The sequence below is a fragment of the Podarcis filfolensis genome (assembly GCF_964270895.1).
Source record: "Podarcis filfolensis genome assembly, chromosome: Z".
NCBI lineage: Eukaryota > Metazoa > Chordata > Lepidosauria > Squamata > Lacertidae > Podarcis > Podarcis filfolensis.
Genome location: NC_139617.1, coordinates 33,530,306 through 33,544,800, shown reverse-complemented (window position 1 = coordinate 33,544,800; position 14,495 = coordinate 33,530,306). Strand labels below are relative to the sequence as shown.

Sequence of the window (14,495 nt, the reverse complement as noted above, 5' to 3'; positions counted from 1 at the left end):
AATGTGCAAAAGGCTGCATTTAGGTTCCAGAACATGGTTTTGCATCATAAGAACACAAGAACAGCTTGCTAGATGAGACCAGTGATCCATCGAGTCCAGCATGCTGTTCTTACAGTGGCCACCCCATATACCCCAATGTGGCTCCCCCCCTTCAATCTCTCCTCGAATTCCACTGCAACAGGCCTCCCACCCCCCATGATCAATTTACTGAGTCAACAGAGGCAAAGCTGGCAGCCTTTGTGGTCTCACTTGCCTGGAAACCTGATTGATTCCTGCCCGTGGTACGGAGGTGATATCGATTTGGCTGGACTCTGATGGCAGAATTAGCTTTTGCCTCGTAGACACATCTTCAGGCACAAACATTCTCTAATCCTTTAAACACACACACACACACACACTCATCCAGCAAGCCCGACTGCAGGAAACTGGCTAGCTGTGGTTGGCGGAACAATTGTGGGTTTGTGGGGGGGGGGGACCGGGAGGGAAAGCACCATGACTGTAATGCACAGTGGTGGTGCTGGAGGAGTGCTGAGCTGCTGAAGAGAGGCATCTCAGGGAGACTGCAGAGCTCCTAGCCCATCTGCCTGACAGCTATAAAACTGACTCAAGTTGACTTGGGATAACCGCTAAGCAGCCTCCTCCTTGCTGGAAGCTGAAGGCTCTTGGCTGCCCTTTTGAAGTCTGAGGAGAGGGGTGGGGGAGAAGACGGGAGGAGAGAGAAAGTGTGTGTCTGCAATTTCTGCACCTCCTCCTGCTCTGCTCCCTCTCAGTTTCGCCCCAGTCCTCCACCGACCAGAGCCTGTTGCACCTGGACCCTTGCAGCATCTTTTCCCCCCCCTGCACTTGAAAAAGCAAGCATCTGGCTGTCTGGCTGGCTCTCACATTCTCCAAGGTAGGTTTTTTCTTTTTTCTTTTAAAAAGAAACTCAAATTTCCTTTTTCTTTTGCTTGTTGGTGTGTGTGTGTGTGTTTCATGTTTAATTGCACCCACTTCACAGATTCCAAACACACACACACTTTCCTGCTAAATGGCTTTCAGGGGAAAACATCTTTGCATTTTTGGTTGAGACAGAGCTTTTTTCTAGGTGCTGTGTGAGGCAGGAGGCTGTTATATAATACGAGTGTAGCGATCCCAGAATGGGCAGCCACCTTGACTTTTTCCCTTCTGTGTCCTGCTAAGTGCATTTCCTTGGAAAGTCCTCCCTGCCCCCAAATAACCAAAGCCAGAGAGGCATTTTGGAATCAATGTTCTGCTGATGGGGGTTTTCTTATTTAATATATATAGAAGTAGGAACAATAGGCTTTTTTTTTCTCTTCCCCTCCTTCTCCAGTCTTTTGGACTGAATGAAGAATAATTATTTGGCTGGCTTTGGACCAGAGGTGGCTTGAAGCTCTAATGAAAACCAAGTGCTCTGGGTAGGTTTCAGCCACCTGTCCCAAGGATGTGCAGTCAATAATTTTGGGGATTTAAATTTAATTGGTATGGATTCTGAGCTTTGGGAAACCAAGTGCAATGAAGCCCACAAACTCTCCTTTCTTGGACATTTTGAAGCAGAGGTTGGGGGGCCACCTGCCAGGCAATATTTGGTTGTGATTCCTGCTTTGCAAGGGGGTTGACTAGATGGCCCTTGGGGGTCATAATAGAGAGTTAGCTCTATTATTCTATGGAAATTGACACCATGAAGGGGAGGATGAAAATATGATACTCTGTTGGGACTCCACTGGACAAAAACCTTGGCTGTCTCCATGGCCAAAAGCAAGGCTGGCCTGTGGGTCTAATTAATTAATTTATAATCTGCTTACCACATTTATATCCCACCTTCCCTCCAAAGAGTTCAAGGGGGCATGCTTAGTTCTTTTTCCCATTTTATCTTCACAACAATCTTGTGAGGTAGTTTATTGGCTGAGAGAGATGTAGACTGGCCTCCAAGGTCACTCAGTCAGTTTCATGGCTGAGCTAGTCCAACACTCTAGCCACTGCACCACCTATGTAGATGTCTGGCCTGGGTTTTTGTAGGGTTCTGAGCATTGCCAGTTTTTTCTTCTGTGAAATGGGCATTTTGTGAGGCACATGACAGCTTCTTAGATTTCCTGATGTATCCCCCCCCCCCGAGGCCCAAAAGGGTTAGAGACCCCTGCTGATGTGAAAGCAACGGGAGTGTGGTTTTTATGAAGGATAGAAAAAGGGGGATAAAATAGATGCTTAGAAAATTGGACGTTAAAATAACTAAGACATAGGGACCAGCACCAGGGTTGCATCAAAGTAAGTTCTGCCCAGAGTAGAGGCATTGAAATGAATGAAACGAATTCCTACAGGAGGATGGATCAGTTGACCCACTGGGCTCCCTTCCAAATCTACCATTGTACAATTCTAATATTCTACAACTCTCAGACAGCCATGTTCATTCATTTCATTGCATCTGCTCCGTAAATGACTAATCCATGGCAGCTTCCCTGGGAGGGCATGACATGGGCAGTCAATGGGCCCTGCTCAGAGGAGCTCTGTGCTTTGGGTGTAATAAGAGCCTGCTGGATCAGGCCAATGACCCACCTAGTCCAGGATCCTGCTTGCATAATAGCCCACAATATGCCCCAAATGGGAAGCCTGCAAGCAAGACCTATGTGCAACAGCACTCTCCAGTTGTGTTTCCCACTGTCTGGTATTCAGGGATAGACTGCCCCAAGGCATGGAGGTTTTGCCATCACAGTACACCTCTACATGGAGAGCCTGCTGGATTGGATCAATGGGCCATCTAGTCCATCATCTTTTTCTTACAGTGAATAACGGGGTACCCATTATGGGAAACCCACAAGCAGGACCTGAGTGCAAAAGTCCTCTCCCCTCCCATGGTCTCCAGAACTGGTGTTCCTGCTTCTGACAGTGGAAGTAGAACATAGCCATTGTGGTTAGCGGCCACTAATATCCTTATCCAATCATAAAATCATAGAATTGTCAGTTGGAAGGGATCTTGAAAGTCATCTAGTCCAGCCCCCTGCAGTGCAGGAATCCTGGGTGGGCTTGAACCACCTGCCTCCAACAAAGTTCTTTTAAAGCCACCCAGGTTGGTGTCCATTACTGTCTCTTGTGGCAGCAAATTTCATCATTTAACTAAGTGTTGTGTGGAGAAGTATCTTCTCTTGTCTGCAATGAATCTTCCAGAATTCATCTTCATTGGGTGGCCCCACAGGATTCTAAATGTTACGAGAGAGGGAGGCCAAATGTCTCTCTGTCCATTTTCTTTGCCTACTCTTGTACATTTCTAGCAGATCCCCATACAAAGTCATACATTCACACCATACTTTTAAAGCAGTGTGATATTGCTTTAAGCAGTCATGGATTCCTCCAAAGGATCCTGGGAACTGAAGTCTGTTCAGGGTGCTGAAAGTTGTTAGGAGACCCTTCTGTTTCCCTCTGAGAGAGAGAGCTACAGTTCCCTCAGTGGTTTGCTCAACCATTCCATCTTCCCAGGGATCTCTGGGAATTATAGCTTGGGGGCCAGGTGGGAATAGGGGTATACTAACTACCCTCAGCAAACAACCCCCTTAACAAACCAAGATTCTTTCAGGGAAGCCATGGCTGTTTAAAGCAGAATGCTACTGCTTCAAATGTAGGGTGACGATTTGGATGTTGGAAGATTCAGGGCAGATGAAATAAAGTCTGTCTTCACACAGCACATATTTAAACTGTGGAACTCCCTCCTACAGGAGGCAGTGATGGCCACCAATGTACAGTAATACCTCGAGTTACGAACACTGCGAGTTGCACGTTTTTGGGTTGCGGACTGTGCCGAACCCAGAAGTACCAGAATGGGTTACTTCTGGGTTTCGGCACTCGTGCATGCGCAGAAACGCAAAATGACATCACGCACATGTGCAGAAGTGCCAAATCGCATCACGCACGTGCGCAGACACGGTGCTTCAGGCTGTGAATGCTGGGGGTTGCAAACGTGCCTCCTGCACGGATCATGTTCGCAACCGGAGGTATGACTAGATGGCTTTAAAAGATGATTAGACAAATTCATAGAGGAGGAGGAGGCTACAGCTGGAGCCATTAATGCTTTCTTACCTTCAAGGTCGGGCACCTTTATGGGGCATCACCTTCTGTTCACCCCATGATCCGGTGAGGGACATGGAGTTGTGGGGTTTTCCCAGGCCAGCACAAACCCCAAAATCGGCTTCGCACCAGCCCAGGAAATGGATTACAACCTGCCTGCCAATTGGCCACTGGCAGGCAGGCTGACCAAAGGCTCTACCCCTGGAGCAGATTAGACTGGAGCCAGCAGGCTTCACTCTGGTCCACAGTTTGGGAATTTAAACCCATCCAGCCTCCACCTCCTTGTTCAGTTCCTAGTTGGATCTCCCACTGCCTCTCCTTTTTCCTTGGCTCTTGGGCTCTGCATGACCTTGCTATGGACTATTGTTGGTCACCATATTCGGGGCCAGGCAGGAATTTGTCAGACTGATTCAGGGCCAGGCAGACTAACTGGATCTGTCCTTTGGTTTTGCCTGCCTCATAGCAGTTGTCACAACTTTGGGGGTTAAGGCATTGAGTAAACCTGAGTCTTCATTGGAGGGGAGGTTGTAGCCTCTGCCTGCCTCTCCAATTTTCAGGGGTATCTTGTTAAATGAATCTGAGAGGAGTTGTTTTTGTCCTGAAGCCCAGGCAGGAGCTAGGGCCATAGCACTCCTCAAGGTGACCACCCTTGTGTCATAGGGGTTGACCTCTTCAACTAGGAGTGACCCCTACAGGTATACCCCAAGAGGCAGGTGGGCAGGCTGACAATTCAAATAGTTATACCCAATGCCTTGGCAAAGGTTGTAGCCTGATTTGTCCCAAATTAATGTGTGCTTTCTTGGGAGGCGGATATGGGTGCCAGGGGCGCCTGGTTCATACAATGTTCAAATCCTGTTTCTCACTGGGGCATCCGTTTGACCACTGTGACAACAGAATGGTGGACTAAATGGGTCATTGACCTGATCCACCAGTCTCTTCTTATGTTCCTTTTAAAAAAATATATCTTGGAGTCAAGGAGTTTGCCCATTTGCTACAGACAAGCTGGCTGTCCTCCCTTCTGCTCCCCAATGGGTGTAGGATGGTGGCAGTAGCCTCTGGCTGCCAAAATGGTATTATGGCCTTTCTTGCTTTGAGGGCTCTGAAGCTGCCTTCTTTGAGAGCTTCCAGAAGAGTTTGAACACCTATGGACAATCATCTCCCTATTGCTGAGCCTCACGGATGCCTCTTCTGAGCTAGTTCTTCCCCACAGTCTCTTGTTCCAGTCCTCCAAAATCTCTTTGCCTGGCTGGAACAGGACACCAAGCAACTCAGACACAGTCTGAACATCCGTGCAGCTTTAATATAATCATCCAGCTTGGGAAAATCCAGCACCTCCACTCCTGGCAGGCGGAGAGGCGGGGATGAGTAGGAAATTCGCGCTCTCCAGGCAGCCAAAGAAAGTGGGGCGTTGGGGGAAGAAGCCAGCACTACTCTGAAAGGCTGAGTTTTCTTAGAAAGGGGAATCCTCAGTGTCTCTTCTGTAAGACGGAGGAGGAGGAGCCCAAAGAGGGAAGGGTAAGTGGTGGGCAAATCTGTCAATTTCACTTTATTTAGTACCCTACATTTCTTCCAAGGTGCTCATGGAGGTGGTACATAGTCCTCCCTCTCCCCATTTTATCCTCACAACAACCCTGTGAAGTAAGTTAGGCTGAAAGGGAGTCACTGACCCCCCCCCCCAGGTCACACCCAGTGAGCTTCATGGCCCAGCGGGGACATTTGAATTCTGGTCTCCCAGGTCCTAGTTCGACACTCTGACCACTACAATCCACCTCACTGGCTCTTCCTCTCAATTTATCACTTTTCCAATCTTAAGTTCAGTCAATCTCCAGATTCATTTGCTTTTTTAAAAAAAGTTCTCATGAAAAGTTATCAGCACCTTAATACATATTTTCTCTAATAGACACATATTTGTATATAGTTTTCCCTCATCTACACATTTACACAATGCAGCTTCTCCCAATATTTTCTCCCAATGTTTTCACTAATACATGCATTTTTATGCACACTTTTGCTTTAATATATGCATTTTGGGACATATTATTCGGCTGGAGAACTACACTGCAAGACAATTTTGAAGGATGGCTGCATGTTTTGGAAAGCACTGATTTGGTAGGGTTGTCTTGAAATGCAAATTGAGTTGAATTTTTCCTCCATCCCTGGTCTGGAAGCACCCATTTTTCCACATTTCCATCCAGTGAGAGGGCAGTGATTCCTGACCTCATTCTGAATTGGCTCTGTGATGACACCCTGTCAGAGGAGTCAGATTTCCCCCCACACCCCTCAGAGCAGAACTACACTTTTTAATTACAGATAGGTAGCCGTGTTGGTCTGCCATAGTCAAAACAAAAAAAAAAAATTTCTTTCCAGTAGCACCTTAAAGACCAACTAAGTTAGTTCTTGGTATGAGCTTTCGTGTGCATGCACACTTCGTCAGATACACACTGTGTATCTGACGAAGTGTGCATGCACACGAAAGCTCATACCAAGAACTAACTTAGTTGGTCTTTAAGGTGCTACTGGAAAGAAAAAAATTTTTTTTTTGTTTTTACACTTTTTAATGAGGGGGTCCTTGGGTTTCCTATTCAAAGCTTTTCTCAGAGCAAGGGGAGAAATTCATTGCAAATTTCACACCACTGAAACTCCCTGCTTAGATGAAGCAGAGGTGTCTTAATAGACTGCCCCCCACACCTGGAATACAAGCAGAATGGCAGTTCCAAGCGGGCAGCTTGTGTCGGAGTCCCCCACACCACATTGTGATGGGGCAATTATTTATTTGCCAGCATTTATATGCCACTTGATTGTAAACCTCTAAGCAATTTACAAAAAAATATATATTAAGATTATCAGTAAAAACGGTTGAAAACTTTTTTAGATAATACAAATCAACAGGGGGGAAGAGAGAGACTAAAACATGTCAACATCTATCTGCCTAAACAAAAATGTTTAAAGCAGGCACCGAAAAGAATACAGTGAAGGTGCCTGCCTGACATCAATAGGCAAGGAGTTCTGAAGTGCATGTGTGCCACACTGAAAGCTCAATTTCTCACAACTGTGGGAATGAGTATCATGTGGCACCTCTAACAGTGTCAGTTCTGCAGAACGATGAGCACCTATGGAGCAAGATGGTCCTGCAGTGATGACCAAATTCCTCAGTGCTTGTTTCCTGCCAGATTTTTCATTTTTTCATTTCATACGATCTATATACTGCTTTTTTGTTATTAAAAAAAATATACACATGAAAGCAGCAAAACCTGCAGAGTTTTTAATACAGCCGTTCATAGAAACATAGAATTATAGAGTTAGAAGGGGACCCAACAGGCCATCTAATCCAATTCTGAAAAAATTCAACCTTTGCTTCTTGCTTTCTTAGGATGAAGAGAATCAAGGGGACCTGGGAGTGCAGCTTTATTGGCGACTGCACTCACCTGAAAGGGGCTCTTGCATTCGCACTCTTCATAGGGAACGTTGCCCTGGTGATATCACAAGTGAGAATTTTCTTCATTCACAAATGTATTAAAAAATATCCATATACCACCAGTTATGCTAGCACCTCCAGTTGCTGCCCAGTGACAATGTGTAAAATGCAATACAAGCAGTGGTCTAGTGGTTTGGGGGTCACTAGAGAGGGGTGGTGGTCAAAGACCTGTTACTATTTCTGCAACAGCATCCCAAAAGGCTCCCTGTCTCTGGGATCCTTGAGCCGACCAATCAGCATGAAAGGGGAGGTTTGTTTAGCCACTGGGAAGAAGCCTTCTTGCCCTTTGCACTAATTGGATCCAGTCAGAGTGAAAGGAGTTGAGTCAGCCCTGAGAATGGGTTCCTGGGGCCCCTCTGGATAAGGTACATGGGAGGAACACCAAAGAGTTTGCTCTGTAAGCTGAAAAGCTAAGCATTTAGGAACATTGAAAAGACAACGGAAGGAACGCTTCCGTGTCAAGAGAATGGGGTACAAGTTCTGTTACGTACAATAGCACTTCAATGAAAACACAGCTTAAGTCACTCTGAAAGAAGATTTTGGAGCACTCCAAATGATTTGTCCACATACATGCACAGAAAAATAGCAGATTTAGCTGAAAGGAAACACATAGAGATCTGCATTGATCATTGTAATGCATCCCTAATTATTATTGTTGTATAATTATAAAGTTGTTGTATAATCTTAGAAGGGGGCCTGGCTATGACTCTCATGAAGGAACCCTGCACTTCTGAATTTGCCACTACACTACTGAATGCAAGTACAGAATATGCAATACAATTTAAAATCGGACACAAATGAAGCAGTCAAGATGTACTGAAAAATGACAGTGGCAGGCATGAAGAATCAGTGTGTGTCAAAAGGGTGATAGCTTAGTGGTAGAGCCCCTGCTCTGCATGCAGAAGGTTCCAGGTTCGGTCCTCAATGGCACCCCTGCTACGCCGTGGTGAAACCCTATTCTGAAACCTTGGAAAGACACTGTCAGTGAGTGCAAGCAGTACTTTGACAGATAAACCAAGGGTTTTACTCATTAGGCAGATTCCTATGTCCCTACCTATATCTGCTGTCAGATGCAGAATTATGAGGACTAGAATCTTACTTTATGTTTAGCTGAAGGAGCAACTGCTGAGTGGCAGAGTCCCTGCTTTGCATGAAGGAGGTCCCAGCTTCAGCCTCCAGTGGCATCTCTAGGTAGGATGAATGTCTCCTATCTGAAATCCTAGAGAACCTCTGCCAGTCCATGTCAAAGATACTGAGCAGGATGTGCCAGTGGTCTGACATGGCTGCTCTGCACAAGTATGTGCTAAATATGAGCAACCCATAAACGGGGGCTCCTGTCTTCAGTGGGGGAAGGAAATGGAGATGCAGCTGACAGACGGGCATGAAACCTCGAATGAACTGAAGTAGGACAGAAATGGGGAAAGAATTGGTTTCACCAGCTGAACCATGTTTGTTGAAGTATCCCTTTAACCAATCAACCCATCTCGCCTCTAATTTATCTTCTTTGCCCCTAAATGGCAAACAGGAGAACCTTCAGGCATCCAACAGCCTTGAGGAAGGCAGCGACATCACTGCCCACTGGTGGGGCGAGTGGACCAAGTGGACGGCTTGCACCCGGACGTGTGGGGGAGGAGTCAAATCCCAAGAGAGGCACTGCTTGCGGCAGAGGTAAACCCCTTGCTCCAATGAACTCATCTCACACACACCCCATCCTCTGAACAATAAAACTTTCCCATTGGTTCCGAAGGGAGCATCTCAGGCAGCCTCCCTCGAATCAGGTGCCCTCAAGGTTGAACCGGGGCTGATGGGAGCTGTAATCCATAGCCATCTGGATAGGGCTTCCTGGTGATTTGTTGCAGGAAGGTTAACATTTTCAGCCAAAGGTTCACTGTCCCCTTGAAGGGAACCTTCAGAAAGGTGGGCATGGCCAGGACAAAAGCAGGCAGGTTAGTGGCTGTGATTCTTACCATTGTGTAGCCAGATAAATTCCAGCTGCACACAGCACAGAGGTTCCTTTTATATGCAGACGTATCTTTCCATCCTCCATCCAGCTAAGAAAGAGGCATTATCCCAGTTCAAAAACGCTATTCCAACCAGGCAAACGCACTGAAGGAGGCAGCGAAGCAGGGGTATCAAGAGAGGTTGTGTGTGTAGCCTTGGGAGAATTTTAAGGGCCACATAAGAGGTGACATGGGACATGGGTGGTGCTGTGGGTTAAACCACAGAGCCTAGGACTTGCCGATCAGAAGGTCGGCGGTTTGAATCCCCACAATGGGGTGAGCTCCTGTTGCTCGGTCCCTGCTCCTGCCCACCTAGCAGTTTGAAAGCACATCAAAGTGCAAGTAGATAAATAGGTACCGCTCTGGCGGGAAGGTAAACGGTGCTCTGGTTCGCCAGAAGCGGCTTGGTCATGCTGGCCACATGACCCGGAAGCTGTACACTGGCTCCCTCGGCCAATAAAGCGAAATGAGCGCCACAACCCCAGAGTCGGTCACGACTGGACCTGATGGTCAGGGGTCCCTTTACCTTTATTCTTGCTGATATTTGTAAGACATTCTGGGGCCCTTTCTTTTGGATGATAATGATGCGTTTCGTTTTTTGCTTGACTTGATCCTGTTTCCTTTTCTTTCTGGGTTTAGAAAGAAGTCCATGACGGGGCTCGCTAATAAAACATGCACTGGGACATCAAAAAGATACCAGCTATGCAAAGTGCAAGTAAGAGGAGCATTTTCATGCTTTAAAAAAATTATTATTGAGATGCAGCTTTCAGTCTTAACTAGCAAGGTACAGATTCCATGCAGCTGTAGAAAATACGAACCAGCTACCACCACTATTTCAAACTCAGGCCACCTTCACACCATACATTTAAAGTGCTATGATGCCGCTTTAAACAGCCATGGCTTCCCCCAAATAATCCTAGGAAGTGGAATTTATTAAGCGTGTTGAGAGTTGCTTGCAAACCCCCATTCCTCTCCCAGAGCTACAGTTTCCAGAGTTCCAGAGTGTGAAGAAGAACTGGTTGTTAAACCACTCTGGAAATTGTAGCTCTGTTCTCAGGATTCTTCAAAGCCTTAATAGTATGGTGTGGATATCATCATCATCATCCTCGATTAGTAGAAATAGGAACCTTCCTAATGCCAGTTGTTGGAAACCACAGGAGGGGAGAGGGCTCTTGTGCTCAGGTCCTGTTTGCTGGTTTCCCACAGGCATCTAGCTGGCCTCTGTGAAAAGAGGTTGCTCTGGACTAGAGGAGCCCTGGCCTGATCCAGCAGGCTGTTCTGGTGTTCTTTTAGTAGCCTGATCGTAACAGTCCCAGGATCTTCCTGATTCCCTTGCACATTTGGGTTTTGACAGCCCACCATCAGTTCACCCGCAAGGGCAGGAAAAGCCTCTGGAATGTAGCAGCAGACTCTCCTCCTCCTCCTCTTCCTCATCTGGACTCGTCTCTTCCTTTTCCAGCAGTGTCCCCCGAATGGCAGGAGCTTCCGGGAGCAGCAGTGCACATCCTTCAACTCCCACATGTACAACGGGCGGACGTATCAATGGAAGCCATTGTATCCTGGTAAACAAGGAGGCCTTTTGTCCAGGCGCTTTTGATAAGGCAAAGCTTACTCTCACCCCACCTCATCCAAAAAAGACAGAAAGACAGGGGTGCGCACGCGCACTCACTCACACACACACACACAGAGGATTTGAAATGAATGGAGTTCTCTTCTGTTCTAGGAAGGAGGCTCCAACCAGATTTTATCAGAGGAGCAAAACTCCCCACCCACTTCTTTCCCTGGGCTCAAAGGCCTCTGCAGTTGCAACAGCTGCTTTGAAAAAGACAAGAAGGGAGTAGGGGAGTGGAAGCATTGTGATGAACTAGGACTGGGTCAAATATCCACTACAGTGGTACCTCGGGTTACATATGCTTCAGGTTACATACGCTTCAGGTTACAGACTCCGCTAACCCAGAAATAGTGCTTCAGGTTAAGAACTTTGCTTCAGGTTGAGAACAGAAATCGTGCTCTGGCGGTGCGGCGGCAGCAGGAGGCCCCATTAGCTAAAGTGGTGCTTCAGGTTAAGAGCAGTTTCAGGTTAAGTACAGACCTCTGGAACGAATTAAGTACTTAACCCGAGGTACCACTGTAGTTTGTAATGCATATGCAGAAATGACCCTATGTGACAGCCAATCTTGAACTTGCTTGTGGGTTGCTGCTGTTGTTATTTAAATCGATTAGTTGCTTTTGCTCTTTCAGTGCCTTACAACAATCAAACAAACCCCGTAAATACATTAAAACATCCCACCCACTCTAAAAGGCCCTAGATAGTTAAGAGCTAAAGGCTTGGTTAAAAAGGAATGTTTTTGTCTGAAGATATATATAATGATGGCATTAGGCAAGCCTCCTGGAGAGAGCACTGCACAAGCAGGGAGCCACCACTGAAAAGGCCTTGTTCATGTGTTGCCACTGTCTGGGCCTCCTGTGGAGGCAGACACAATAAGAGCCTTAGAAGGTTAGAACGCCACTTCAAGGTAGATCAAATACTTTTCCATATTTTGAGACGCCACCTCAGTGTGTGACAAGTGCACTCAAAAATTTGTGTTATTTACAGTTGTGATGCATCCATAATGTGTACTTTATGGGGAAGCACACTGGAAAATACCTATTTGGAGGAAATTTGTTCCATAATGTGTATAACAATGTGCATAACAAGCACATTTAAATTTTAAAAGCAGACGTTTAATGGGTTCCCTCCCCCCCAAAAAAATCTACACAAAACAGGGCAGGGCAGGCTTTCAGCTGAGTAACAGTGAAAATGAAATGGGATGTCCTAGCCACCATGGAGGCTATGCTCTTCCTTCACAGTCAGAGGCAGTAATGTTTCTGAATGCCAGTTGCTGGAAACCGAAAGAGGGGAGAGTGTTCTTCTGCTCAGATCCTACTTGCTGGTTTCCCATTGAGGTATCTGGTCTGCCACTGTGAGAACGGGATGCTGGACTAGATGAGCCCCCTTTGGTGTGATCCAGCTGCAGAGCTCTTCCTATGTCCTGATGTTATGCTATACTTTCTACCCCACAATGATGGATATTTTGCTGGTGACATTTAATAAGCAACTGCGTGCATTTGTGTGTGTGCATGTGTGTGTGTTTGGTCAGTGTGTGCAATATCATTTGTCCTCCTATCTCCAGATGACTATGTCCACATCTCCAGCAAGCCCTGTGATCTCCACTGCACAACCATCGATGGTCAAAGGCAGCTCATGGTCCTGGCTCGGGACGGGACGTCCTGTAAATACTCCGATTTCCGTGGGGTTTGCGTTTCTGGAAAATGTGAGGTTGTTAAACATTATAGCAACCATATTGTCAGCCCAGGGGGTGAGGGAGATGGGACAAGAAGAGGGGGACACACAAATGACCCTGTTGTGGGGAGCCCAGAATCTGGGAGATGGGTGCTGACCAGTGGGGAACTGCATAGCCATCGTGGGGTGAAGTTGCACTAGAGGCTGCTGGAATTTGTAGTTCTGCAGAGTATTCCCAACTTCCACTCTCAGCATCTGTAAAGATCTCAGGGGAGAAAACTTCCAGGCTAGGCTTCTTCCAGCAACATCAGCAAGGAAGTGATGGGTGGGCAAGATCTCTATTGCACCACATGTCCAAGAAGTGAAATAGCTGCCAGCAACCCCTCCTTCTTACCTGTTGGCCAAGGTGACATTGAATATCATTTGATGTGGGGATTGGGGCACAGGAGGGTGTCTTGGACCAGGAGCAGAGAGCCACCAACTCTATTGCCATCCAGTTGGTGAAGATCTCTTTGATCCGTGTGTGTGTGGCAATGATGGCCCCCAACTTGGATGGCTTTGAAAGAGGGTTGGGGAAATTCATGGAGGAGGAGAAGGCTACCAGTAGCTACTAGCCATGATGGCCATGCTCTGGTCAGAGGCAGTATTGCTTCTGAATGCCAGTTGGGCTTCTTCATTCTACATTGGATCACTTGGCCTGATCCAACAGGCTTTCTTATGTCATGGAGGAGAAGGCTCCTACCTCCTTTGCTTCAAGGCAACAATGCTTCTGAATACCACTTGTTGGAAACTGCAATGGGGAGAGGGCTCTTGTGCTTACGTCCTGCTTGCAGGCATCCCATTGGGGCACTGGTTGGCCACTGTGAGAAGAGGATGCTGGACTAGATGGGCCACTGGCCTGATCCAGCAGGGATCTTCTTGTGTTCTTAAGTTATTATGCATGGAAAAAGTGTTTTTGTGTGTGGATGTGTGTGGGTGTGTGCGTTGAATGTGGGTGAGACTGTGCGGGGTGGTGGTGGTGAGCATATAAGTGTATGTGAATGAGTGTGAATAGGGAAGTGGGATGTTTTAAAAATCCAACTAGATTTTTTGGGGGGTGGGGTGGAGAAGCATTAAATAAAAATATTTTGCTCCCTGCCAGGGATGGGGCTGGTCTCACCTTTGGGAGTCAACTCTGGAACGGTGGGCAGGGTTTGGGGGGATGTCACAGTTAAGGCCCCGTCTCGCATTCCCACCAGCCAGAGTACTTTTCATGGTGGGAGATGCGGTGGGGCTTCTGAAGACAATTTCAGCCTGCAGGCTGCTTCATACAGGAGGAGGCTGATCTTTCAGATATCCTGGCCCTGAGCCATTTAGGGCTTTGTAGGTAAGCATCAGCACTCTGAACTGGACCCAGAAGCCAGAGCAGTTTGCTTGCGATTTATTGAACAATCTTCCATTCCTCCTTTTTAAAGAGAAGCTGAGAAGGCCCAAGCTCAGTGATAGAGCACCTGCTTTGCATGCAGAAGGTCCCAGGTTCAATCCCCAGTGGCATCTCTAGGATAGAACTCCTACATGAAACCCCGGAAAGCTGCTGCTGGTCAGTGTAGACAGTACTGAGCTAGATGGATCAATGCTCTAACTGAGTAGGAAGCAGCTTCCTTTGTTCCCAGGAAGGGCTGTAACTCAGGCAAAAAGCCCTCCC

At 47.0% G+C, this 14,495-nt stretch overlaps 1 protein-coding gene across 5 annotated transcripts in view; it reads left to right on the top strand.

Moving 5' to 3' along the window:
- The first annotated feature begins 510 nt into the window (after positions 1–510).
- Positions 511–14,495, top strand: part of ADAMTSL2 (ADAMTS like 2) — a 40,017-nt gene continuing 26,032 nt past the window's right edge. The window contains exons 1-6 of one of the 5 annotated variants that reach the window (XM_083596295.1): positions 511–892; positions 7,424–7,538; positions 9,054–9,196; positions 10,168–10,243; positions 10,988–11,090; positions 12,702–12,847. In XM_083596295.1, coding sequence (XP_083452421.1) covers positions 7,425–7,538; positions 9,054–9,196; positions 10,168–10,243; positions 10,988–11,090; positions 12,702–12,847 — 582 coding nt within the window. In that variant the 5' untranslated portion in view covers positions 511–892; position 7,424. Of the gene's footprint in view, positions 893–7,423; positions 7,539–9,053; positions 9,197–10,167; positions 10,244–10,837; positions 11,091–12,701; positions 12,848–14,495 lie in introns of those variants that run through there. The other 4 variants (XM_083596297.1, XM_083596296.1, XM_083596298.1 and 1 more) reach the window with 4 other exon arrangements.